The 27,723-nt window shown below is 46.0% G+C and overlaps 1 protein-coding gene across 3 annotated transcripts in view; it reads right to left on the bottom strand.

Annotated features, from left to right (window-relative positions):
- Positions 1–27,723, bottom strand: part of LOC144503442 (uncharacterized) — a 76,941-nt gene that overhangs the window by 28,955 nt on the left and 20,263 nt on the right. For all 3 annotated transcript variants that reach the window (XM_078227761.1, XM_078227759.1, XM_078227760.1), the window contains exons 7-9: positions 26,347–26,490; positions 15,418–15,478; positions 3,482–5,788 (exon numbers count right to left, since the gene is read on the bottom strand). In XM_078227761.1, coding sequence (XP_078083887.1) covers positions 3,482–5,788; positions 15,418–15,478; positions 26,347–26,490 — 2,512 coding nt within the window. The remainder of the gene's footprint in view (positions 1–3,481; positions 5,789–15,417; positions 15,479–26,346; positions 26,491–27,723) is intronic.

Genomic DNA, 27,723 nt, shown 5'->3' with positions numbered 1-27,723 from the left:
TTGCTTTGGAAAGAGCGCCACCACAAGCACCTGCTCCGGTTTCGCAACCGGTGTTGAGGAGATCGCAGCGTCGGTGCGGTCCTCCAGACCGTCTGGACTTGTGAATCCTGTGATTTGTCTGTTTATATGACCTGTTTTTCTTGCACCCCGCCACCTTTTGTTCTTAAAGGAGGGGTGAATGTGGTGAACCATCGTTGGTTCACCACTGGGGGTTGTTACTATGTTACTGTTGGGCTAGGGTGTTGTTACTGTGGGGGTTGTACAATGTTGTTGGGTTAGGGTGTTTACCTGTTATAAGAGTTATCATGGCACATTCCAGTGGGGTCCCGCCTCCGGTGGCGAGGTATAAGACCCCCTGCTCCGGCAGGACCCCTTCAGTCTGAACTGGTGTATTCGTGTTAGTAGTTCCATTGTTACTCTATTAAAGCCTTCAATACCGAAGCCTTGGTTCCACGTGCTTATTGTCGCGCATCAGCAAGCATAAAGGAGATAGAGTTATGATCGCTATCCCCAAGATGCTCTCCCACAGAGAGATCTGACACCTGTCCAGGCACATGGTCAGTATCAGATCAAGTACAGCCTCTCCTCTTGTAGGCTTGTCCACATGCTGTGTCAGGAAACCCTCCTGAACACACCTAATGAACTCCTCCCCATCCAATCCTCTTACCCTCGGGATATTCCAATCTATGTTTGGGAAATTAAAGTCTCCCATCACAACAACTCTGCTATTATTGCAACTCTCCAGGATCTCTTTCCCTTCTGCTCCTCCACCTCCCTGTCACTATTGGGTGGCCTATAGAAAACTCCCAGCAAAGTGATCAACCCCTTCCCACTCCGAACTTCCACCCACAGAGACTCTGTAGACAATCCCTCCACAGCATACACCTTCTCTACAGCTGTGACACTATCCCTGATCAGCAGTGCCACTCCACCCCATCGCTTGCCTCCCTCCCTGTCCTTCCTGAAACATCTGTATCCCGGCACCTGTAGTATCCAGTCCTGTCCCTAAGACATCCAAGTCTCCGTAATGGCCACCACATCACACTTCCAGGCATCGATCCACGCTCTGAGCTCATCCCCTTTATTCACTATACTCCTGGCATTAAAGTAAACACATCTCAATCCTTTGGTCTGAGCTCTCCCCTTCTCTATCCCCCATCCATCCTCCCGCTTGCACCGTCTATAACTCTCCTCTGTTTACGAGCTAACTTCCTCGCTCCCAGTCACCTCGTCTCGATTCCCTCCCCCCAACCTATCTAGTTTAAACTCTCCCCAGTAGCCTTAGCCAACCTTCCCGGCAGGATATTGGTCCCCCTGGGATTCAAGTGCCACCCGTTTTTTGTGTACAGGTCACACCTGCCCCTAAAGAGGTCCCAATGGTCCAGGAACCTGAATCCCTGCCCCCTGCACCAGTCCCTCAGCCACACATTCATTCTCCACCTCACTCCATTCCTGCCCTCACCCTCCCGTGGCACAGGCAGCAGTCCTGAGATTACTACCTTTGCTTTCCTCCTTCTCAGCTGTCTCCCTAATTCCCTATACTCTCTTTTCATGACCCCTTCCCCCTTCCTTCCCACATCAGCAGTACCAATATGTACCACTACCTCTGGCTCCTCTCCCTCCCCCCTCAGGATTTCCGGGAGTCGACCAGCGACATCCTGGATCCCGGCCCCAGGGAGGCAGACCACCATCCGAGACTCCCGCCTGCGTCCGCAAAAACGCCTGTCTGACCCCCTTACCGTCGAGTCCCCGATTAACACTGCCTTCCTCCCCTTTTCCTTAGCCCTCTGAGTTACAGGGCCGGACTCCACTCCGGAGACACGGCCACTGCTGCTTCCCCCAGGTGGGCTGTCCCCCCCAACAGTACTCAGGCAGGAGTACTTGTTGTGTAGGGGCACATCCACCGGGGTGCTCTCAATCACCCGAGCTTTACCCTTCCTGGCTGTCACCCACTTGGCCTCCACCCGTGGCCCTGGTGTGACCACCTGATGATAGCTCTTGTCTATCACCTCCTTATTCTCCCTTAACAGCCTAAGATCCTCGAGCTGCACTTCCAGATCCTTAACACAGTTAACACAGCCCCTCAGGAACCGCAGTTCAACACACCCCTCACAGATGTTGATGTCCGGGAGGCCAGGTGCCTCGAGGACCTCCCACATCCTACACTGGGAACAACACACTCATATTTGCCCCTTTATACCAAGGCACACAGAAAAGTAAACAAGAATGAAAAAACCCACCCCTGCTCGTCCTGTCCCCCAAAGCTCTGTGAGCCAAAGCCCTTATAGCTCACACTCTGCTCCCTGCTCACTCCACTGCCCACTCCCGACGCTGCCCGCTGTATATTGCAGCCTACCTTTTATACTTCGCGCGCTTAAAAAACCCTTCCCAGACTCCTTAGCAGCCCACTTCCGGTTTTCACTTTAAACTTAAGAAAAATACTACTACAAAAGTAAAGGCCAAAAAAAACACACTAACTGACTAAATAAATAAATCTCTCACCAGCACTCCTGCCTCAAATCACTCCCTCTCTGCTTGCTCCAGTGGAAGAATGAGGGTGATCCTCCCAGGTAACTGACTTTTAAAGTTGAAAAAAAACCCTTCCTAGACTCCTTAGCAGCACACTTCCAGTTTTCCCTTTAAACTTATCTTCACAGATATCCTCTGTGGTCAAAGAGGATGTGAAGATATCTGTGAAAGCCCCAGCTATTTCTTCCCTTGCCTCCCAGTGTAACCTGGGATAGATCTCATCCGGCCCCGGGGACTTGACTATCTTCATGCAATTTAGGATACACAACGCTTCTTCCTTCGATACATTGACATTCTCTCGAGTGTTCACACACCCTGACCTCTTCATCTGTCATGTCCTTCTCCTTGGTGAATACTGATACAAAGTACTCATTAAGGATCTCACCCACTTGCCTGGCTCCATGCATAACTTCCCTCCATTGTCCTTGAATGGGCCTACTCTTTCTCTTGCTACCCTCTTGCTCCTGGTGTACATAGAGGGCAATCATTAATGTTTAAAAGTTTGTTGTCATACTACTGGAGTAAAGGGGGAGGGATGTTACGTATCGTAAAGCAAACATCTCTGTGTGATTAATCACATGATGTGCTGTGACGTCGCCAGAGGCATTCATACGTTCTTATCTCTCTTCCATATCGGCCTTCAATCTGGCAACAGCTCTTAAATAAATCTGCATTGAGTTGGTTCAAAACCCACATTGTGGCACCACTTCATTTTTTGTCTTGTAATACCAGCCAAAATATCTAATATATAACAGAATCTTGCTGTGTAAAGTGGCTGCTGTGTATGATTCCAGGCCAGTCGCTGCCATTCTAGGTAATTCACGGTGGATGAAACATTGGGGGATGTGAATGCAGGTTTGCCTTTTTGTCACTGACCACAATTGGAAAGAAAAACAGATTAATTATGGACAAAAGAATGTATGGCACAGCCACTGCAGGAGTTAGTTTGTACCTCTGTTTGTCTGCTACATTCAATGGTTTTCTTGGCCATCTGCTGCTCAAAGTCTGAGCTCGCCTGTGCCATCGATTGCTGCAGTGAGCTCACTTGCTCCCGCATGGCCTGCAGTTCAGCCTGAAGTTCTTTCTTCTCCTTTGCAAGGAATAACAGTTGCCCTTGTGCTCCCTCCTTCCCATCCTGGGCATCCTCCAGCTTGCAAGCTTCATTGTTCACTTGCTGTTGGCCGATCCTCGCCACTATTTTCTCCAGTGCAGCCTTCTCGGAGGACAGTTGTACCAATTGTGTGCATAACTGCTCTACATTAGCCTGTGCCCTCTCCATCTCACCTTGTGCCTTGGTATTGGCCAGTTCCATTTTTGCAGTACTCTCCTTCAATTGCAGAAGGTCCTCGTCCAAGAAAGAAATCTTCTTCCTTAGGTCTTCCTTTTGTTGCTCCGATGTTTCCCGTTCAGCTTGAATGGTCTCAATAATTTCCAGCATTCCTTCAATCTCCAGCCTATGACTGTTTCCCAGCTCTTCAAGCTGCTTTTTAACCCTGATGACTTCCTGATCAGAATCCTCCAGAGAGGAAAGCAAAGAGATTAGCTCTTTGTGTCTGGATGCTTTCTCCTCAGAGGTCTCTTGCAAACTACGTTTCCGTTCAACAGTTTCAGTTTGCACGATAACCAGTTCTGTTTGGTTTCTCTCAGATTTTGCCAGCTTAATCGTCATCTCCTCTGCAAGAACATCATGCTGGCCTTTCAACTCCGTTGCAGAGTTTTCTGTCCTTGACTGTTCTGCTGCTAACACCGTTTCCTCCAGTTTCCACTCAGCTTCTGACTTTGCTGCATTTGATGACTCAAATTTCTGATTCATTTCTTCCAGTTTGTCCTTCAAGACCTTTAGATCTTCCCATTCTTTTGCTGCAATGTTTATGTTCTCGTCACTGGGGTTTTTAGAGTCCTGCTCTCGCTCTTTGTATTTTTCTAGCTGTTGACCAAGATCAGAAACCTTCACCATTTGGTTTACCTGCTTCAAAGCAGCGAGAGATTCTGAGCATGTGGTCTTCTCATGCATGAGTTCATCCCTTTCCAGTCCTTCATTCAGCAACTCATTCTGGCCTTCCCTCAGCTTTTCGTCAACATTTCCATTGTCCACCTTCAGCATCAGTTCCTTTCCATCTGGAGACAGAATGGCAGCACTGCTTTGCTCAAGCAGCTGTTTCTCAAGAGCTTGCAGTCTGTTGACCTCCGACTGAAGTGAGATGACAAGTATTTCCAAATCTTTGACATTTTGTTGGGCTGCCTTGTACTTCTCTTCTAGTGAATTGTTGAGAGACTCCAGGTTTTGCAGCTTGGACCATAGTTCCTCCATCTCAGCCAATGTCTGGCCTGTCTCCAACTCGATCTTGCTCTGAAGTCCAGCCAGATTTGATTCTTTGTTTTTCACTTCCTGCGATATTATTTTGAACCTTTCATCAGCATCCAATTTCATTCCATTGTTTTCCTTTCGATGTTCTCCAAGCGTGAGCTTCAGTTTCTCCAACTCTTCCTCATAGACTTGTTGGGCTGCTGCCATCTTCTCCACCTGCTCTCTTCTCAATAACATATTCTCATGATCTTTTTGGACAATTGTTTGCTTTAGTTGATCAAGGATCCCATCCATTTCCTCAACTGTTTCATTCAAGAATTTGTTACTGTCCTCCAGTTGCTCAAGCCTGTTCGATTGTTCCTCACTTTTCTTCTGGATCGCCTGCAAGTTTGAGGTCTCTTGCTGAAATTTGGAGGACACCTCCCCATGGATCTTCTCTTTTTCTTCAAGTTGTTTGTTCAGTTGCTCAATGATGTGCTCTTTCTCCATGAGATCCTTATTGAGTTTCTCTAGTAGAGATTGCTGCTTTGCTACAACCTTTAGTTCAGTCTCTCTTTTTTCATCTGTCAAGGTGGTTACAATTTCCTGAGGCCTCTGAGCATCAATTTGGTCTGTTCTTCCAGGCAGTTCTGAACCATTAGACTTTTGGCCCAAGTTGGCCACCAGTCCTATGTTCTGTTCTTTTTGTTGGAACATTTGCGCAACATATTCAGAATGTGCCCATTGATCTGAATCTGATCTGGTGCCATCAGAGTCAATATACATTTTCAGAATTGGTTTTTGGCTTTCTTGTAGAATACCAAAACTCAGTGAGTTACATTGTAGTGCTGATGTTCCTGATGGTACTCCTTGTACTTCAGCCTTCCTTGAATCCTTCATCCCGCTGATGTCCACTGCCTTTTTGTGCTCAGAGTCCTTCGCTTGCCCATTACTTGCTTTTTTGTACAATACCTAAAGTTGAAACCAAAATTACAAATATTAAGAACCAGGTAGTCATTTAGAAGTACTGAACATGAATATTGCTGAAAACGTAAGCTTTGTGCTTTACCTGTCCTGGGGTGTTTGATGGGAACAGCGCAGAGGGAGTTTTAGTCTATATCTAAGCCTGTGTTGTACCTGTCCTGGGAGTGTTTGATGGGGACAGTGGAGATGGAGCTTTGCTTTATACCTGTGTTGCACCTATCCTGGGACCGTTTAATGTGGATAGTGCAGATGGAAATTTATTCTGTATCTACCCTGGGAGTACTGGGTGGAATAGTGACGAATGAGCTTTATTCTTCATCAAACCCCTGCTGCACCTATCCAGGAAGTGTTTGATGGAATAATGTAGAAGGAATTTCTAACATTCGTAGTTTATTGGTAACACAAGTCCCCTGGGCCTGATGAAATGTATCCTAGGATTCTTTGGGAGGCGAGGGATGAGATTGCAGAGCCTTTGGCTTTGATCTTTGGGTCCTCGCTGTCCACGGGGATGGTGCCGGAGGACTGGAGAGTGGCAAATGTTGTTCCTCTGTTTAAGAAAGGGAATAGAAATGACCCTGGTAATTATAGACCGGTTAGTCTGACTTCGGTGGTTGGTAAATTGATGGAAAAGGTCCTTAGGGATGGGATTTACGACCATTTAGAAAGATGCGGATTAATCCGGGATAGTCAGCACGGATTTGTGAAGGGCAAATCGTGCCTCACAAATTTGATAGAATTTTTTGAGGAGGTAACTAAGTGTGTTGATGAAGGTAGGGCGGTTGATGTCATATACATGGATTTTAGTAAGGCGTTTGATAAGGTCCCCCATGGTCGGCTTATGATGAAAGTAAGGAGGTGTGGGATAGAGGGAAAGTTGGCTGATTGGATAGGTAACTGGCTATCTGATCGAAGACAGAGGGTGGTGGTGGATGGAAAATTTTCGGACTGGAGGCAGGTTGCTAGCGGAGTGCCGCAGGGATCGGTGCTTGGTCCTCTGCTCTTTGTGATTTTTATTAATGACTTAGAGGAGGGGGCTGAAGGGTGGATCAGTAAATTTGCTGATGACACCAAGATTGGTGGAGTAGTGGATGAGGTGGAGGGCTGTTGTAGGCTGCAAAGAGACATAGATAGGATGCAAAGCTGGGCTGAAAAATGGCAAATGGAGTTTAACCCTGATAAATGTGAGGTGATTCATTTTGGTAGGACTAATTTAAATGTGGATTACAGGGTCAAAGGTAGGGTTCTGAAGACTGTGGAGGAACAGAGAGATCTTGGGGTCCATATCCACAGATCTCTAAAGGTTGCCACTCAAGTGGATAGAGCTGTGAAGAAGGCATATAGTGTGTTAGCTTTTATTAACAGGGGGTTGGAGTTTAAGAGCCGTGGGGTTATGCTGCAACTGTACAGGACCTTGGTGAGACCGCATTTGGAATATTGCGTGCAGTTCTGGTCACCTCACTATAAGAAGGATGTGGAAGCGCTGGAAAGAGTGCAGAGGAGATTTACCAGGATGCTGCCTGGTTTGGAGTGTCGGTCTTATGAGGAAAGGTTGAGGGAGCTAGGGCTGTTCTCTCTGGAGCGGAGGAGATTGAGGGGAGACTTAATAGAGGTTTATAAAATGATGAAGGGGATAGATCGAGTGAACGTTCAAAGACTATTTCCTCGGGTGGATGGAGCTATTACAAGGGGGCATAACTATAGGGTTCATGGTGGGAGATATAGGAAGGATATCAGAGGTAGGTTCTTCACGCAGAGAGTGGTTGGGGTGTGGAATGGACTGCCTGCAGTGATAGTGGAGTCAGACACTTTAGGAACATTTAAGCGGTTATTGGATAGGCACATGGAGCACACCAGGATGGTAGGGAGTGGGATAGCTTGATCTTGGTTTCAGATGAAGGTCGGCACAACATCGTGGGCCGAAGGGCCTGTTCTGTGCTGTAATGTTCTATGTTCTATGTTCTAACTGTACACATATATACAGGGTATAGTCCAAGCCATGGGCTATTTCTATGCTTGCTTCTACACAGATCTCTGTCCAGAAAACAAATGACTCTGGTCTCAGGTCAGCACGGTGGCACAGTGGTTCGCACGGCTGCCTCATAGCACCAGGGACCCGGGTTCAATTCCGACCTCAGGTGACTGTCTGTGTGGAATTTGCACATTCTCCCCATGTCTGCTTGGATTTCTTCCGGGTGCTCTGATTTCCTCCCACACTCCAAAGATTTTTTTTTTGCATCCGTATTTACTGAGGAAACGGGCATGGAGTCTATGGAAATAGGGCAAACTGGCAGGGAGGTCATGGAACCTTTACAGATTAAAGGGGAGGAGGTGCTCGCTGTCTTGAGGCAAATCAGAGTGGATAAATCCCCAGGACCGGACAGGGTATTCCCACGGACCTTGAGGGAAGTTAGTGTTGAACTTGCAGGGGCCCTGGCAGACATGATGCCGGATGATTGGAGGGTGGCTCATGTTGTTCCGTTGTTTAAAAAAGTTTCCAAAAGAAATCCGGGAAATTATAGGCCAGTAAGTTTGATGTCGGTGGTGGGCAAGTTATTGGAAGGTGTGATAAGGGATAGGATCTACAAATATTTGGATAGACAGGGACTTATTAGGGAGAGTCAACATGGCTTTGTGCGTGGTAGGTCATGTTTGACCAATCTATTAGAGTTTTTCGAGGAGGTTACCAGGAAAGTGGATGAAGGGAAGGCGGTGGATGTTGTCTACCTGGATTTCAGCAAGGCCTTTGACAAGGTCCCTCATGGGAGGTTAGTTAGGAAGGTTCAGTCGCTAGGCATACATGGGGAGGTAGTAAATTGGATTAGACACTGGCTCAATGGAAGAAGCCAGAGAGTGGTTGTGGAGAATTGCTTCTCTGAGTGGAGGCCTGTGACTAGTGGTGTGCCGCAGGGATCGGTGTTGGGTCCATTGTTGTTTGTCATCTATATCAATGATCTGGATGATAATGTGGTCAATTGGATCAGCAAGTTTGCTGATGATACAAAGATTGGAGGTGTAGTGGACAGTGAGGAAGGTTTTCAAAGCTTGCAGAGGGATTTGGACCAACTAGAAAAATGGGCTGAAAAATGGCAAATGGAATTGAACGCAGACAAGTGTGAGATATTGCACTTTGGAAGGACAAACCAAAGTAGAACGTACAGGGTAAATGGTAGGACTCTGAAGAGTGCAGTTGAACAGAGGGATCTGGGAATACAGGTACAGAATTCCCTAAAGGTGACGTCACAGGTGGATAGGGTCGTAAAGAGTGCCTTTGGTACATTGGCCTTTATAAATCAGAGTATCGAGTATAAAAGTTGGAGTGTTATGGTAAGGTTATATAAGGCATTGGTGAGGCTGAATTTGGAGTGTTGTGTACAGTTTTGGTCACCTAGTTACAGGAAGGATGTAAATAAGGTTGAAAGAGTGCAGAGAAGGTTCACAAGGATGTTGCCGGGACTTGAGAAGTTGAGTTACAGAGAGAGATTGAATAGGTTGGGACTTTATTCCCTGGAGCGTAGAAGATTGAGGGGAGATTTGATAGAGGTGTATAAGATTTTGATGGGTATAGATAGAGTGAATGGAAGCAGGCTTTTTCCGCTGAGGCTAGGGGAGAAAAAAACCAGAGGGCATGGGCTAAGGGTGAAAGGAGAAAAGTTTAAAGGGAATATTAGGGGGGGCTTCTTCACGCAGAGAGTGGTGGGAGTGTGGAAGGAGCTGCCGGATAAAGTGGTAAATGCGGGGTCACTTTTAACATTTAAGAAAAACTTGGACGGGTTCATGGATGAGAGGGGTGTGGAGGGATATGGTCCAAGTGCAGGTCAGTGGGACGAGGCATAAAATGGGTCGGCACAGACAAGAAGGGCCAAAAGGCCTGTTTCTGAGCTGTAATTTTCTATGGTTCTATGGTTCTATGTAATAGCGGATGCGTTAGTGGTTATTTATCAAAATTCGTTGGATTCTGGGGTAGTGCCGGCGGATTGGAAAACGGCTAATGTTCCGCCGCTGCTTAAAAAAGAAAATAGACATCAGGCAGGTAACTACAGGCCGGTTAGCTTAACGTCTGTAGTTCGGAAAATGCTGGAATCCATCATTAAAGAATAAATAGCAGGCCATCTGGATAAGAATGGTTTGATTAAGCAGACGCAGCATGGATTCATGAGGGGAAAGTCGTGCTTGACGAACTTGTTGGATTTTTATGAAGATGTGACTAGTGCGTTTAACAGAGGGGAACCAGTGGATGCGGTGTTTTTGGATTTCCAAAAGGCGTTTGATAAGGTGCCTCACAAAAGGTTGCTGAAGAAGATTGGGTCACACGGAGTTGGGGGTAGGGTGTTAGCATGGATTGGGGATTGGTTATTCGACAGGAAGCAGAGAGTCGGAATAAATGGGTGCTTTTCTGGTTGGCAGATGGTAACTAGTGGCGTGCCACAGGGATCAGTACTGGGGCCTCAACTATTTACCATTTATATAGACGACCTGGAGGAGGGGACTGAGTGTAGGGTAACAAAGTTTGCAGATGACACAAAGATAAGTGGAAAAGTGAATCGTGTGGAGGTCGTAGAAGGTCTGCAGAGAGATTTGGACAGGCTGAGTGAGTGGGCGAGGATCTGGCAGATGGAGTATAATGTTAACAAATGCGAGGTTATTCACTTTGGAAGAAATAATAGCAAATTGGATTATTATCTAAATGAAAAGAAATTACAACATGCTGCTGTGCAGAGGGACCTGGGGGTCCTTGTGCATGAGACACAAAAACCCAGTCTGCAGGTGCAACAGGCGATCAAGAAGGCAAATGGGATGTTGGCCTAAATCGCAAGGAGGATAGAATATCAAAGCAGAGATGTCTTGCTGCATCTGTACAGGGCATTGGTGAGGCCACAGCTGGAATACTGTGTGCAGTATTGGTCCCCTTATTTGCGGAAGGATATATTGGCCTTGGAGGGAGTGCAGAGAAGATTCACCAGGCTGATACCAGAGATGAGGGGTGTTGACTATGAGGAGAGACTGAGCAGATTGGGTTTGTATTCGTTGGAATTTAGAAGGCTGAGGGGGGATCTTATAGAGACCTATAAGATAATGAAGGGGCTGGATAGGGTAGAGATGGAGAGATTCTTTCCACTTAGAAAGGAAACTAGAACTAGAGGGCACAGCCTCAAAATAAAGGGGGGTCAGTTTAGGACAGAGTTGAGGAGGAACTTCTTCTCTCAGAGGGTGGTGAATCTCTGGAATTCTCTGCCCACTGAAGTGGTGGAGGCTACCTCGTTGAATATGTTTAAATCACGGACAGATGGATTCCTGATCGGTGAGGGAATTAGGGGTTATAGGGATCAGGCGGGTAAGTGGAACTGATCCACTTCAGATCAGCCATGATCTTATTGAATGGCGGGCAGGCTCGAGGGGCTCGATGGCCTACTCCTGCTCCTATTTCTTATGTTCTTATGTTCTTATGGGCAGATAAGGTTGATTGGCCATGCTCAATTGCCCTGAGTGTCTGGGGAATTATCAGTGTATTATCAATGCTGGGTGGGATTGTTGTTGGTGCAGACTTGATGGGCCAAATGGCCTCCTGCTGCACTGTAGAGATTCTATGATTCTATCCTATGAGGCCATGTAACCCTTTACATCACACTCTGGGTGGTACTATTCTTCAGTGCCACATTAACACTAACTTCTTTCTTTCTGTGCCTCACTGTGGTGTTCTCTTGTGAGTTGATGGTTGCTACTCTCCATTGTTATCTTGCAGCAGTGCTCATTGGCTGGAGGTTGCAGTGTCTTTACTGTGGAGTCTACATGTTATGTGACAGCAACTGTTGGAGCCTGAAGTTGGGGGCTCATCCTTCTATTGTTGTTCATTCTGGCAAGGTGCACTGGGAATTATCTGAAGGTTTGGAAGGTCCGAGGAGTTTCTGTTACCTGCAAAGGATTTGGACAAACCGACTATACAAAGAGTGAAGACAATTCAGAGCTGATGTCCTAGTCTAGATCTCTTTACTGGTGGGCTTGTAGTTTTGTGTAGTTGATGACAGAGGTTGTTTTGACATCTTCTGCCAGTTTTAAGAATGTTAAGGGCAACACAGGCATTTCCACTCAAGAGAGAAAAAGATTGGTTTTGAATGACATACATGATTTTGGATATCTGCTTGTTGTAGTGCCTTAGTAGTCCTTGAATCATGTCTATAACCAGAAATGGGATTCCTCCAGGACCATAGTTTGGTGTGCCTGTTGTTTGTAGCCAGTGGTCTTTCTACAATGGCTCTTTACCTGAGAGGACTGTAGCACTGGCTCCCGTGTTCAATTTGATGTTGGGTGTCCATTTACTGCAGTGCCTGCATTACAAAAAGAGAATTCACGATCCTTGGCATCACCCAAATTGGGTCTCTTCCTGGTGTGATGTCTCAACCTCATGGATTGTCTCGGGACCCTCCGTCCATCTGGGTGTCTTAGCTTTGCACAGCTTTCCAAAGTGTCCCAGGTGAGAGGGGAGAGAGGGGAGAGGGTCCAGAGGGTCAATCTTTTCACAGACAGTGGTGAGTGTCTGAAATGAGCTGCCAGAGGTAGTAGTAGAGGCGGGTACAATTTTGTCTTTTAAAAAACATTTGGACAGTTACATGGGTAAGATGGGTATAGAGGGAAATAGGTCAAACACTAGCAATTGGGACTAGCTTAGTGGTTAAAAAAAAGGGTGGCATGAACAAGTTGGGCTGAAGGGCCTATTTCTATGTTGGAAACGTCTATGACTCTATGATTCTCGATGGTTCAGTTGAAAACTGCACTGTGATTACTGAACATTGCTCTTGCCTGACATTTTGAAGTACTGAAGATTTTTAAATGCTAGTTCTGGCTCAGAACTGAAGTTTCTGCTCATTCCTGCCAGGTTTAATCTGGGCAAATGTGAGGTAATGCATTTTGGAAGGTCTAATACAGATAGGAGATATACAGTAAATGGCAGAACCTTTAAGAGTATTGATAGGCAGAGGGATCTGGGTGTACAGGTACACAGGTCACTGAAAGTGGCAACGCACGTGGAGAAGGTAGTCAAGGAGGCATACGGCATTGCTGCCTTCATCGGCCGCGGCATTGAGTTTAAAAATTAGAACCTTAGTTAGGCCGCACTTGGACTATAGTGTTCAATTCTGGTCGCCACACTACCAAACTATCAGTCAAGGACAGTAGTGAGAAGTTGTGCGTGGAGTTCGAAGAGATAGGAGAGGTGCTAAATGAATATTTTTCATCAGTATTCACACAGGAAAAAGACAATGTTGTCGAGGAGAATACTGAGATACAGGCTATTAGACTAGACGGGATTGAGGTTCATAAGGAGGAGGTGTTAGCAATTCTGGAAAGTGTGAAAATAGATAAGTCCCCTGGGCCGGATGGGATTTATCCTAGGATTCTCTGAGAGGCTAGAGTGGAGATTGCAGAGCCTTTGGCTTTGATCTTTATGTTGTCATTGTCTACAGGAATAGTGCCAGAAGACTGGAGGATAGCAAATGTTGTCCCCTTGTTCAAAAAGGGGAGTAGAGACAACCCTGGTAATTATAGACCAGTGAGCCTTACTTCTGTTGTGGGCAAAGTTTTGGAAAGGATTATAAGAGATAGGATTTATAATCATCCAGAAAGGAATAATTTAATTAGGGATAGTCAGCATGGTTTTGTGAAAGGTAGGTCGTGCCTCACAAACCTTATTGAGTTCTTTGAGAAGGTGACCAAAGAGGTGGATAAGGGTAAAGCAGTTGATGTGGTGTATATGGATTTCAATGAAGCGTTTGATAAGGTTCCCCACAGTAAGCTATTGTAGAAGATACGGAGGCATGGGATTGAGAGGGATTTAGCGGTTTGGATCAGGAATTGGCTAGCTGTAAGACGACAGAGGGTGGTGGTTGATGGGAAATGTTCATCCTGGAGGTCAGTTACTAGTGGTGTACCGCAAGGATCTGTTTTGGGGCCATTGCTGTTTGTCATTTTTATAAATGACCTGGATGAGGGTGTAGAAGGATGGGTTAGTAAATTTGCGGATGACACTAAGGTCGGTGGAGTTGTGGACAGTGCGGAAGGATGTTGCAGGTTACAGAGGGACATAGGTAAGCTGCGGAACTGGGCTGAGAGGTGGCAAATGGAGTTTAATGCGGAAAAGCGTGAGGTGATTCACTTTGGAAGGAGTAACAGGAATACAGAGTACTGGGCTAATGGTAAGATATTTGGTAGTGTGGATGAGCAGAGAGATCTCGGTGTCCATGTGCATAAATCCCTGAAAGCTGGCACCCAGGTTGATAGGGTTGTTAAGAAGGTGTACGGTGTGCTAGCTTTTATTGGTAGATGGATTGAGTTTCGGAGCCATGAGGTCATGTTGCAGCTGTACAAAACTCTGGTGCGGCTGCACTTGGAGTATTGTGTACAGTTCTGGTCACCGCATCATAGGAAGGATGTGGAAGCATTGGAAAGGGTGCAGAGGAGATTTACCAGGTTGTTGCCTGGTATGGTGGGAAGGTCTCATGAGGAAAGGCTGAGGGGCTTGAGGCTGTTTTTGTTAGAGAGAAGAAGGTTAAGAGGTGACTTAATAGAGGCATACAAGATGATCAGAGGATTAGATAGGGTGGACAGTGAGAGCCTTTTTCCTCGGATGGTGATGGCTAACACGAGGGGACATAGCTTTAAATTGAGGGGTGATAGATATAGGACAGATGTCAGAGGTAGGTTCTTTACTCAGAGAGTAGTAAGGGCGTGGAATGCCCTGCCTGCAGCAGTAGTGGACTCGCCAACATTAAGGGCATTTAAATGGTCATTGGATAAACATATGGATGATATTGGAATAGTGTAGGTTCGATGGGCTTTAGATTGGTTTCACAGGTCGGCGCAACATCGAGGGCCGAAGGGCCTGTACTGCGCTGTAATGTTCTAAAAGGATTGGTGGCTTTGGAGAGGGTACAGAAAAGATTTACCCGGATAGTGCCTGGTATGGAGTGCATTAACTATGAGGAGAGGTTGGAGAAACTTGGTTTGTTCTCACGGAGGTTGAGGTGCAACCAAATAGAAGTCTCCAAGATTATGAGAGGCATCGACAGAGTGGATAGTCAGAAGCTTTTTCCCAGGGTGGGAGAGTCAATTACTAAGAGGCACAGGTTTAAGGTGCGAGGGGCAAGGTTTAAAGGAGATGTACGAAGCAGACTTTTTACACAGAGGGTGGTGGGTGCCTGCAACTCGCTGCTGGGGAGGTAGTGGAAGTGGATATGGTAGTGACTTCTAAGGGGCGTCTTGACAAATACATGAATACGATGGAAATGGAGGCATATGGTCCCCGGAAGGGTAGGGGGTTTTAGTTAAGTCAGGCAGCATGGTCGGTGCAGGCTTGGAGGGCCGAAGGGCCTGTTCCTGTGCTGTAATTTTCTTTGTTCTTTGCAATCGATGGATATTCACAATGAATTACGTAAGATCTGGTGGAGCCTTTAGCTGCGCAGTGGGTTTTCTAACACATTCTATAACTTTCTGTGAATATTTGATGGGACAGTGTAGAGGGAGCTTCACTTGCTTTTTGACCTGTGCTGTACCTGGAGTTTTGCCCTGTTCCATAAACCTCACATGCACTTGAATCCACCAGAAACCATTTTGAAGTAGAACCGTACCTTAAAGGGATTGTTGAATGAAATTCTAGTCCCAGATGTCCTCCTGGGAGTTTTAAATTCACTGTAGTCAACAGAATAGTGGGGAAATTGTGTTATTAATTATTTTATAATGATAATTATATATTAAATCTTAATTATGCAATAGCTTAATTCATTCAGCTGTTTTATCATGAAATATTTTGTGCAACTGATCCATATCAGTCCAAAAGCCTGCGTCCATTTACCCAGTTTCTTCGTCTCCATCTCATCTGTTCTGATGATGCTACATTCCATAATAGCACTTCCAACATTTCTTCCTTTTCCCTCAACCAAAGATTTATGTCCTCACTATAGTTGACAGGGCCATCAACCATGCCCAGCCTATTTCCCACCATTCTGTCCTCACCCCTTCCCCTCCATCCCAGGACCATAATAGGATCTCCCTTGTCTTTATTTTCCGCCCCACTAGCCTCTGTATTCACAGGGTTATCCTCCGCCATTTCTGCCAAATCTAGCATGATGCCACCACTAAACACATCTTCTCCACCTTTCCCCTGTCAGCACTGTACAGGGACCATTCCCTCTCTGGCAGCCTGTTCCACCTCCAACACCTCGACACCTTCCCACAGCACCTTCCAAAGCAATTGCAAGAGATGCAACACTTGTCCCTTTACATCTCCCCTCCTCAATGTCCAGAGCCCCAAAGACTCCTCCCAAGTGAAACAGCAATTTGCTTGTCCTTCTTTCAATGTAGTTGACCGTATTTGCTGTTCTTCACTGGGGAGGCCAATCGCAGACTGGGTGACCACTTTGCAGAACACCTCTCCTCAGTCTGTAACCAGGATCCTGACCCTCCTGTCACTTGGCACTTCAATTCACTATCTCGCTCTCATGCTCACATTTCTGTCCTTGGCCTACTGCAATGTTCCAGTAAAGCCCAACACAAACTCGAGGAACAGCACCTCATCTTTGAGGCACTTTACAGCCTTCTGGACTCAACATTGAGTTCAACAACTTCAGACCATGAACTCTGTACTCCATTTTATATTGTTTTTCTTTAGTGCCAGCCTGTACCTTCTTTCCGTGTTTTGCATTCAGACAGCACTAATCATTATTCTGTTACTAGTACATTCTGCTGTTTTGCTTTCACACATATAGGATTCTTCGGGGCTTGACACGGGAAATGCTGAGAGGATGTTTCCGCTGAGAGGATGTTTCCCCTGATGGGAGAGTATCAGACTAGAGGGTCTCAGAATAAAGGAGCACAAATTTAAGACTGAGATGAGGAGGAAATTCTTCTCTCAGAGGGTTGTGAGTCTTTGGAACCCCTTGTCATAGGGAGCTGTGGGGACAGAGTCCTTATTTATATTTAAGGCTGAGATAGATAGATTTTTGATCAGTCAGGGAATCAAGGGTTACTGGGAAAGGGCAGGAAAGTGGACATGAGGAATGTCAGATAAGTTATGATCCTATTGAAGGGCAGAGCAGGCTCAAGGGGTCAAATGGCCTATTCCTCTTCCTATTTTCTGGGGTCTTATGACACTGCTGATCTTTTTTTTACTATTAACACCTATTCAGAACAAACACTTTGTTCCTTTATCACTACCATTCCCACTCTCCTTTTGTCCCCTAACATCTTTATAATTTAATCTCACTTGTCCTCTATCTTCTCCTTGAACTTCACTATTTGTTCAAACCTGCACCTCCTCCCTTTTTTCAACAGCATAAAATCCATCATATTTCTGCCTCTCTTCAATTCTGAAAATAAGTCATATTGGACTCGAAATGTGAACTCAGTTTTTCTCTCCACAGATGCTGTTAGATGTGCTGAATGTTCCAGCATTTTCCGTTTTTATTTCTGGCCCATGTTACTGTTTATGCTCTGCATGAGCTTTCTCCCAGCCCTCTTGATCTCACCCAATCAGCATATCCTTCTATTCCTTTCACACTCATTTTTTAACCAGCTTCTCCTAAGCGTATCTATGTGATTCCTCTCAACCTCTCTCTGTGGTAGCAAGTTTCACTGAGATACAGTTCCACACACATTGACTCTCACTCACAAGTGTGTCCTCTTTCTGTGCCTTAAGTGACTTTATAACTCTTCTCAATATCTATCCCCTCAAAGCTTTTAATGATCTCAAAGACATCTATCAGATCACCCTCAGGTTTCATGTTTCCAGCGAAAAGAGCCCCAGCCTGTTCAAATGTTTTTGATAGGAACCCCTCAGTCCTAGTATCAAACTGAAAAAGTTTTTGCTCCTGGTGGAATACCTTCCATAATCTATTTATTTCCATTGGGAAATACTGCATTAGGTCAGGTTGGGGTCATGCACAGGTCAGCCCAACGTCAAGCCGAGGCTACACTGGAGTCACATACAGCAATACTTAGTCCCGGCCTCATGTCCCGAGGCATGGTACATTGGGGAGACCATGCAGACGCTACGACAATGGATGAATGAACACCGCTCGACAATCACCAGGCAAGAGCATTCTCTTCCTGTTGGGGAACACTTCAGCGGTCACGGGCATTCGGCCTCTGATCTTCGGGTAGGCGTTCTCCAAGGCAGTCTTCACGACACACGACAGCGCAGAGTTGCTGAGCAGAGACTGATAGCCAAGTTTCGCACACATGAGGATCAACCGGGATCTTGGGTTCATGTCACACTATCTGTAACCCCCATGACTTGCCTGGGCTTTCAAAATCTCATTAACTGTCCTGGTTGGAGACAATACACCTCTCTTTAACCTGTGCTTAACTCTCTCTCCACTCACATTGTCTGTACCTTTAAGACTTGATTACCTGTAAAGACTCGCATTCCAACCATTATTTTGTAAATTGAGTTTGTGTCTTTACATGCCCTGTTTGTGAACAGAACTCCCACTCACAAAGAAATCATAGAAACCCTACAGTACAGAAAGAGGCCATTCGGCCCATCGAGTCTGCACCTATCACAATCCCACCCAGGCCCTACCCCCATATCCCTACATATTTTACCCATTAATCCCTCTGACCTATGCATCTCAGGACACTAAGGGGCAATTTTAGCATGGCCAATCAACCTAACCCGCACATCTTTGGACTGTGGGAGGAAACCGGAGCACCCGAAGGAAACCCACGCAGACATGAGGAGAATGTGCAAACTCCACATTCTCTGGGCTGCTCCCAATGCCTCGTGCCAGTGAGGCTAAGAATAGGGAGTTAGTACAATTGAATGCTTGGCTAAAGGACTGGTCCAGGAGGGATGGCTTCATTTTCCTAGATCAATGGGAAGTTTTCAGGAGAGGATGGCACCTGTACAAGAAGGACGGGTCACAACTCAGTTGGAAGGGCATGAATATCCTGGCTGGGAGTTTTGCTAGTGCAGTTCGGGGGGGTTTAAACTAGTATGGCAGGGGGGTGGGGATCAAAATATCAGGTCTACAAGTGTAGAGGCTGGGGACGAGCTTGGGGCTGGGACAAGGCTGGCAAAGAAGAAGAGCACTCTGGGGGAGGATGACCTCACTGGGCCTGGAGGTCTTGAGTGCTTATACTTCAATGCAAGGAGCGTCCAAGGTAAGACAGAGGGACTTAGGGCCTTAATGCTCACGAGGAATTTGGATGTGGTTGCGGTGACAGAGACTTGGTTGAAAGAGGGACAGGACTGGCAGCTGAATATTCCGGGGTACAAGTGTTTTAGGCGAGACAGAGGAGGGGCCAAAAGAGGTGGGGGAGTAGCAGTATTAGTTGGAGAGCATATTACAGCGGTGCAGAGGGAGGACAATTCAGAGGGGTCGTGTAATGAGTCACTCTGGGTGGAGCTTAGAAACAGGAAGGGCGCAGTCACTATGTTGGGGGTGTACTACAGGCCCCCCAACAGTCCAAGGGAAGTGGAAGAACGGATATGTCAGGAGATACTGGATAGGTGCAGGAAAAATAGGGTTGTTGTAGTGGGAGACTTCAATTTCCCTGGTATAGACTGGAAATCGCTGAGAGCTGGGACTCTGAATGGGGAGGAATTTGTAAAATGCGTACAGGAGGGTTCTTTGGAACAATATGTAGATAGCCCGACTAGAGAGGGGGCTATACTGGACCTCGTACTGGGGAATGAGCCCGGTCAGGTCTTCAAAGTTTCGGTAGGGGAACATGTGGCAAATAGTGACCACAATTCTGTTAGCTTTAGGATAGTGATGGAAAAGGATGAGTGGTGTCCCAAGGGTAAGGTGTTGGATTGGGGGAAGGCTAACTTTAGTGGGATTAGGCAGAAATTGGCAGCTCTTGATTGGGAGAGGCTGTTTGAGGGTAAATCCACATCTGGCATGTGGGAGTCTTTTAAGGAACAGATGTTAGGGCTACAGGACAGGCATGTGCCTGTAAAAAAGAAGGATAGGAAGGGTAGAATTCGGGAACTGTGGATAACCAGGGAAATTGAGGGACTGGTCAAAAAGAAAAGAGAGGCGTATGTTAGGTCCAGGCAGCTAAAAACGGAGGGAGCTCTGGAGGAGTACAAAGAAAGTAGGAAAGAACTCAAACAGGGAATTAGAAGAGCAAAAAGGGGTCACGAAATGTTCTTGGCAGACAGGATTAAGGAGAATCCCAAGGCATTTTATTCATACGTTAGGAACAAAAGGGTTGTCAGGGAAAAAATCGGACCTCTCAGGGACAAAAGTGGGGAATTATGCTTGGAGCCCAAAGAAGTAGGGGAGATCCTAAATGAATACTTTGCGTCGGTATTCACAAAGGAGAGGGATGTGTTGACTGGGAGTGTCTCGGAGGGGAGTGTTGAACTGTTGGAGAAAATCTCCATTACAAAGGAGGAAGTGTTAGGTTTGTTAGAGAATATAAAGACTGACAAATCCCCAGGGCCTGATGGAATCTATCCAAGGCTGCTCAGGGAGACGAGAGATGAAATCGTTGGGCCTCTGACGCAAATCTTTGTCTCATCACTGGACGCAGGTGAGGTCCCAGAGGATTGGAGGATAGCTAATGTGGTCCCGTTATTTAAGAAGGGTAGGAAGTATAACCCGGGTAATTATAGGCCGGTGAGCTTGACGTCCGTGGTGGGGAAGCTGTTGGAGAAGATTCTTAGAGATAGGATGTATGCGCATTTAGAAAGGAATAAACTCATTAACGATAGTCAGCATGGTTTTGTGAGAGGGAGGTCATGCCTCACTAACCTGGTGGAATTTTTTGAAGAAGTGACCAAAATGGTTGACGAGGGAAGGGCCGTGGATGTCGTCTATATGGACTTTAGTAAAGACAAAGTCCCTCATGGTAGGCTGGTGAAAAAGGTTGGATCTCATGGGAAAAAGGGGGAGGTGGCTAGATGGGTGGAGAACTGGCTTGGTCACAGAGGACAGAGGGTGGTAGTGGAAGGGTCTTTTTCCGGCTGGAGGCCTGTGACTAGTGGTGTTCCGCAGGGCTCTGTATTGGGACCTCTGCTGTTTGTGATTTATATAAAAGATCTGGAAGAAGGTGTAACTGAGGTGATCAGTAAGTTTGCGGATGACACAAAATTGGCAGGACTTGCAGATAGTGAGGAGCATTGTCAGAAGCTACAGAAGGGTATAGATAGGCTGGAAATTTGGGCAAAGAAATGGCAGATGAGTTCAATCCTGATGAATGCGAAGTGATGCATTTTGGTAGAAATAATGTAGGGAGGAGCTATACAATAAATGGCAGAACCATAAAGGGTGTAGATACGCAGAGGGACCTGGGTGTGCAAGTCCACAGATCCTTGAAAGTGACGTCACAGGTGGAGAAGGTGGTGAAGAAGGCATATGGCATGCTTGCCTTTATAGGATGGGGCATAGAGTATAAAAGTTGGGGTCTGATGTTGCAGATGTATAGAACGTTGGTTCGGCCGCATTTGGAATACTGCGTCCAGTTCTGGTCGCCACACTACCAGAAGGATGTGGAGGCTTTGGAGAGAGTACAGAGGAGGCTTACCAGGATGTTGCCTGGTATGGAGGGGCTTAGTTATGAGGAGAGATTGGGTAAACTGGGGCTGTTCTCCCTGGAAAGACGGAGGATGAGGGGAGACTTAATAGAGGTTTATAAAATTATGAAAGGCATAGATAGGGTGAACGGTGGGAAGCTTTTCCCCAGGTCAGTGGTGACGTTCACGAGGGGTCATAGGTTCAAGGTGAAGGGGGAAGGTTTAACACAGATATCAGAAGGACATATTTTACACAGAGGGTGGTGGGGGCCTGGAATGCGCTGCCAGGCAAGGTGGTGGAGGCGGACACACTGGGAACGTTTAAGACTGATCTGGACAGCCATATGAACGGAGTGGGAATGGAGGGATACAAAAGAATGGTCTAGTTTGGACCAGGGAGTGGCGCGGGCTTGGAGGGCCGAAGGGCCTGTTCCTGTGCTGTATTGTTCTTTGTCCACACAGACAGTGACCCAAGCCGGGAATCGAACCCAGGTCCCTGGAGCTGTGAAGTAGCAGTGCTAACCTTTGTGCTACCATGCCTGATGAAGGAGCAGCGCTCCGAAAGCTAGTGGCTTTTGCTACCAAATAAACCTGTTGGACTTTAACCTGGTGTTGTGAGACTTCTTACTGTGTGAACATCTACAGCCGGAGGGTACTAAGATAAGGACGTATTGCTAAATCTTTATAAATAACTGGTTCAGCCTCAGCCGATTGTGGGTAATGTAAAGTCATGCACTTTGTTAGGGAGAATAAAGGAATTGAGTATAATATGAATGGAGAAAGACTGCAGAAGGCTGCAGCACAGAGGAATTTGGGACTCCTTGTGCATAAATCACAAAAAGCTGGCATGCAAGTTCAGCAGATAATAGGGAAGGCAAATGGAATGTTGGCCTTCATTTAAAGGAAATGGAGTATAAAAACAAGGACGTCGTGTTAAAATTATGCAAGGCACTAGTTGGACCACACCTTGAATACTTCGAACAATTTTGGTCTCCTTATCCAAGGAAAGATATATTGCCATTGGAGGCAGTCCAGTGAAGGTTCACTGGTTGATGCTGGGAATGGAGAGATTTTCTTATAAGGAAAGGTTAAGTAGGTTGGGACTGTACTCATTGGAGTTTAGAAGAATGAGAGACAACCTTTTGAGACATATAGGATTCTTAGGGGCTGGACAGAGTGGATGCTGTGAATTTCTTTTCCCTTGTGGGAGAGTCTACGACAAGAGGGCATAATCTCAGAGTAAAGGGTCACCCATTAAAGAAAGCGATGGTGAGGAATTTCTTCTCTCAGAGTGTAATAAATCTGTAGAATTCTTTACTGCAGAGGGCGATAAAGACTGGATCATGAAATATGTTCAAGTTTGAGATAGATTTTAGTCAGTCAGGAAGTCAAGGGTTAAGGGGATAAGGTGGGAAAATGAACAAAGAGCAAAGAACAAAGAACAGTACAGCACAGGAATAGGCCTTTCGGCCCTCCAAGCCTGCGCCGATCACATTGTCCCATCTAGACCAGCCGCTTACATCCTTCTATTCCCTGTTTGTTCATATGTCCATCAAGATAAGTCTTAAATGTGGCTAACATAACTGCCTCAACCACCTCACTTGGCAGTGCATTCCAGGCCCCCACCACCCTCTAAGAACATAGAACAGTACAGCACAGAACAGGCCCTTCGGCCCACGATGTTGTGCCGAGCTTTATCTGAAACCAAGATCAAGCTATCCCACTCCCTATCATCCTGGTGTGCTCCATGTGCCTATCCAATAACCACTTAAATGTTCCTAAAGTGTCTGACTCCACTATCACTGCAGGCAGTTCATTCCACACCCCAACCACTCTCTGCGTAAAGAACCTACCTCTGATATCCTTCCTGTATCTCCCACCACGAACCCTATAGTTATGCCCCCTTCTAATAGCTCCATTCACCGCAAGTGAAAAACTTGCCCCGCACATCTCCACTGAACCTTTCTCCCCTTATCTTGAACTTTTCCCCCTTGTAATTGTCATTTCTGCCCTGGGAAAAAAGCTTTCAACTGTTCACCCTATCTATACCTCTCATAATTTTATAAATTTCTATCAAGTCGCCTCTCAGCCTCCGTCTTTCCAGGGAGAACAATCCCAGTTTATTCAATCTCTCCTCATTGCTAATACCCTCCATATTAGGCAACATCCTGGTAAACTTTTCCTGTACTCTCTCCAAAGCCTCCATATCCTTCTGGTAGTGTGGTGACCAGAATTGGACACAATATTCCAAATGTGGCCTTACCAATGTTTTATTAAACTGTAACATAACTTGCCAACTTTTAATCTCGATGCCCTGGCCATTGAAGGCAAGCATGCCATATGCTTCCTTCACCACCTTTTCCACCTGTGGTGCCACTTTTAAGGGTCTGTGGGCCGGTACTCCCAGAGTTCCCTGTGTGTCTATGCTCCTGATGGTTCTGCCATTTATTTTATAGCTCCCACCTGAATTGGATCTACCAAAATGCATCACCTCGCATTTGTCCGAAATGAAGTTAAGGATTATCATATCAGACTTCATTGGCTGCCTGGCCTACTTCTGCTCCTATGTCTCTTGATCTTATAGTCTTATAGTCTTATAACGAGTAACCCAGGGACTGAGACTCATGCTCTCGGGATCGAATCCCATCATAACATCTGGTGGAATCCAAATTCAATTCATTTAATCTGGAATATAATGGTAGCCTCAGTAATGGTCACCATAAGGGTGGAAATGGCTGCTACGAGAGGACACAGGTTTAAGGTGCTGGGGGGTAGGTACAGGGGAAATGTTAGGGGGAAGTTTTTCACACAGAGGGTGGTGGGCGAGTGGAATCGGCTGCCGTCAGTGGTGGTGGAGGCAAACTCAATAGGGACATTTAAGAGACTCCTGGATGAGTACATGGGACTTAATAGGATGGAGGATTATAGGTAGGCCTAGAAGATAGGGATATGTTCGGCACAATTTGTGGGGCCGAAGGGCTTGTTTGTGCTTTAGTTTTTCTATGTTTCTATAAAACCTTCATCAATTGTTGTGATGGCTCACTAATGTCCTGCAGGAAAGGAATCTGCCGTTCTTATGCAGTCTGGTCGATGTGTGACTCCAAACCCGCAGTAATGTTGTTGACTATAAACTGCCCTCTGAAATGGCCGCTCAAGTCACTCAGTTTGGGGCAATTGGGGATGGGCAACAAATGCTAGCCTTGCCAGTGATGCCCACATCCAATTAAAACATTTTTAAAAACTCAGTTTCAGAAAAATGCAAATGTTTTGTCATACAGAATAGAGAAATGGGATTTGGTTACAGCCTGGAATTTAATTGAGGGTTTTAAGGGGTTAATATATTGAACAGCAGATACACCAGAGCGAATAGCAGGTAGAATCTAATTGAGGGGTTTGGAGAACTGCACGGTAGCACAGTGGTTAGCACTGCTGCTTTACAGCTCCAGGGACACGGGTTCGATTCCTGGCTCAGGTCACTATCTGTGTGGAGTTTGCACATTCTCCTCGTGTCTGCGCGGGTTTCCTCCAGGTGCTCCGGTTTCCTCCCACAGTCCAAAGATGTGTGGGTTAGGTTGATTGGCCATGCTAAAATTGCCCCTTAGTGCCCTGGGATGCGTAGATTAGCGGGTAGGATATGGGGGTAGGGCCTGAGTGGGATTGTGGTAGGTGCAGACTCGATGGGCCGAATGGCCTCTTTCTGCACTGTAGGGGTTTCTATGATTTCTATAACTTATATGTACAATGACAGATACTTGAGATTGAGTTTTATTTGACTAATTATGCATTGTGTTTGCTGTTCTATTTTAGTGAGCTATCAATTCCCTTTTCTGTTTCAGCTCATCTCCAGTACCCTAGTTTCTAAGTGACTAATGATGTCAGTTTGCTCTGTGTGTGTGGTTTTGTTTCCCTTTTTAAAATGATAGATGACCTCCTTCAAACAAATTTATATCATGAGGCACAAAACATTGCGCTTTATGTCAACCAAGGCACAGGATCTTTTGCCTGATTTAACTGATCTCGTAGAAATACTAGTCTTTATTTAATTCACTGTCCCCCGGTCAGAGTCAGTGCTTAGTTTAGTTTAGTTATTAGTGTCACAAGTCGGCTTATATTAACACTACAATGAAGTTACTGTGAAAATCCCCCAGTTGCCACACTCCAACGTTGTTCGCGTACACTGAGGGAGAATTTAGCATGGCCAATGCACCAGCACGTCTTTTGGACTGCACCTGGAGGAAACTCACGCAGACATGGGGAGAATATGCAAACTCCACACAGACAGTGACCCAAGGTGCAATCGAACCTGGATCCCTGGTGCTGTGAGGCAGCAGTGCTCACCACTGTGCCACCGTGCAACCCCAGTGTGTATGGAACTGTATTGCAGTGAGAGTCAGTGTGTGTGGAACTGTATCCCAGTGAGAGTCAGTGTGTGTGGAACTGTATCCCAGTGAGAGAGAGTGTGTGTGGAACTGTATCCAAGTGAGAGTCTGTGTGTGTGGAACTGTATCCCAGTGAGAGTCAGTGTGTGTGGAACTGTATCCCAGTGAGAGTCAGTGTGTGTGGAACTGTATCCCAGTGAGAGAGAGTGTATGTGGAACTGTATCCCAGTGAGAGTCAGTGTATGTGGAACTGTATCCCAGTGAGAGTCTGTGTGTGTGGAACTGTCTCCCAGTGAGCATCAGTCGGCAGAATTTTACCGCTGCTTTACACCTGTTTTGTGGCAGGAAAATGCCATAAAATCGGCGTAAGGCGGCTAGTGTGGTGTTGGTTTTTGCTATCATCGCGATTTCACGACACCTGGATTTCCAGTGCGGTCAGCCTCTCGCCAGAAATGGGTGAGAGGCTGATTAATTTTTAAAAATTCATTGGAATCATATTTTGAATGTGCTTAGAGAGCTGGCGCTCAATCACCCGGGCTTTATGGCCACGCCAGGACAAGTATGCGGAACTGTACCCTATTGGTTGAGGTTTCAATGGAAAGGCAAAGGAACCAGTTTCTACATCTTCTATTCCCTGGTTCTGTCTGTCTCCTTACCAGCTGCCCAATGGCCACGATGTGTCCAAGTCAACAGTTTCCAAAGCTAGGTCAAAATGTATTCCGTTCAGAGAGTACAACTGTTCTGTGATGTCAGATCTGAGCCTTTCAGACAGGAAGGGGTTCCTGGCATAATACCAGTCACTGTAAAAGAGCAGTCAATGCAGTGCATATTAGAGTAATGATGTGACAGATCAGCACAGTTTTTGCAAGACAATATCTCCTGTCCATCAGTGTGTGCCAGTCTTGGTGCCTGTTCCTCACAAATTTGATCCTAATTAATCTTCATCAGCTTGGCTGAAAAACTTTCCTCAATGGTGCCCTGCACATATAGTGTCTAATATTACCCTATCCAGCTTACTCATCTTTATGAATTCTTTCACAGGTTGTGAGCATTGCTGACGACAATGAACCACCTTCTTGAACTGTTCTTTTCCTATGGTGTAGGTACACCCACAAAGCTGTTGTGTGGGAGTTGCAGGATATTGCCTTAGCGACAGGGAAGGAACAGCGAGGTATTTCCAAGGCAGGATGGAGAACTTGCTAGTGGTTTGGCTCCTATGTGTCTGCTGTCCTTGTCCTTCTAGATATTAGATATAATCAGAACATAAGTTCAGGTGTTTGGAAGTTACTGTTAAAGGAGCCTTGATGAGTTGCTGCAAGTCATCTTGTAGATGGTATACGTTACTGCCACTGTGTGTGGGAGTGAATCTTTTAAGTGATTGTTGGGGACCCAATCAAGCAGGCTCCTTTTCCCTGGATGGTGTCAAGCTTCTTGAGTGGTGTTGGAGATGTACTCATCCTGGATAGTATTCCATTATATTCCAGATTTGTGTCTTGTAGATGGTGGACAGGCTTTGGGAAATTTCTTCCAGTACAGTTACAACACTCGCATCTACTCGACAATGTGAAAAATTGTCCAGGAATGTCCTGTACACAAAATGCAAGACAAATCCAACCTGGCCAGTTACTCCATCAGTCTACTCTCGATCATCAGTAACGTGATGGAAGGAGACATCAACAGTGCTATACATATGTTAGGAACAAGAGGGTAGCTAGAGAAAGAGTTGGTCCACTTAAGGACAAAGGAGGGAAATTTTGATAGAATCAAAGGAAGTGGTGAGATCCTTACTGAGTACTTTGCACTGGTATTCACAAAGGAGAGGGACACATCGATTGATGGTGTCTCAGAGGGGTGTGCAAACTCTTTAGAACAAGTCATCATTACGAGGGAGGGAGTGTTAGGTGAATTAAAAAGTATTAAGGTAGACAAATCCCCAGGGCCAGATGACATTTATTCCAGATTACTGAGGGAGACAAGAGATGAAATTGCTGGGCCTCTAACCAAAATCTCTGTTTCTTCATTGGCCACTGGTG

Source organism: Mustelus asterias, chromosome 14, assembly GCF_964213995.1.
Source record: "Mustelus asterias chromosome 14, sMusAst1.hap1.1, whole genome shotgun sequence".
Taxonomy (NCBI): Eukaryota; Metazoa; Chordata; class Chondrichthyes; order Carcharhiniformes; family Triakidae; genus Mustelus; species Mustelus asterias.
This window is presented reverse-complemented; position numbering and strand designations above follow the sequence as displayed.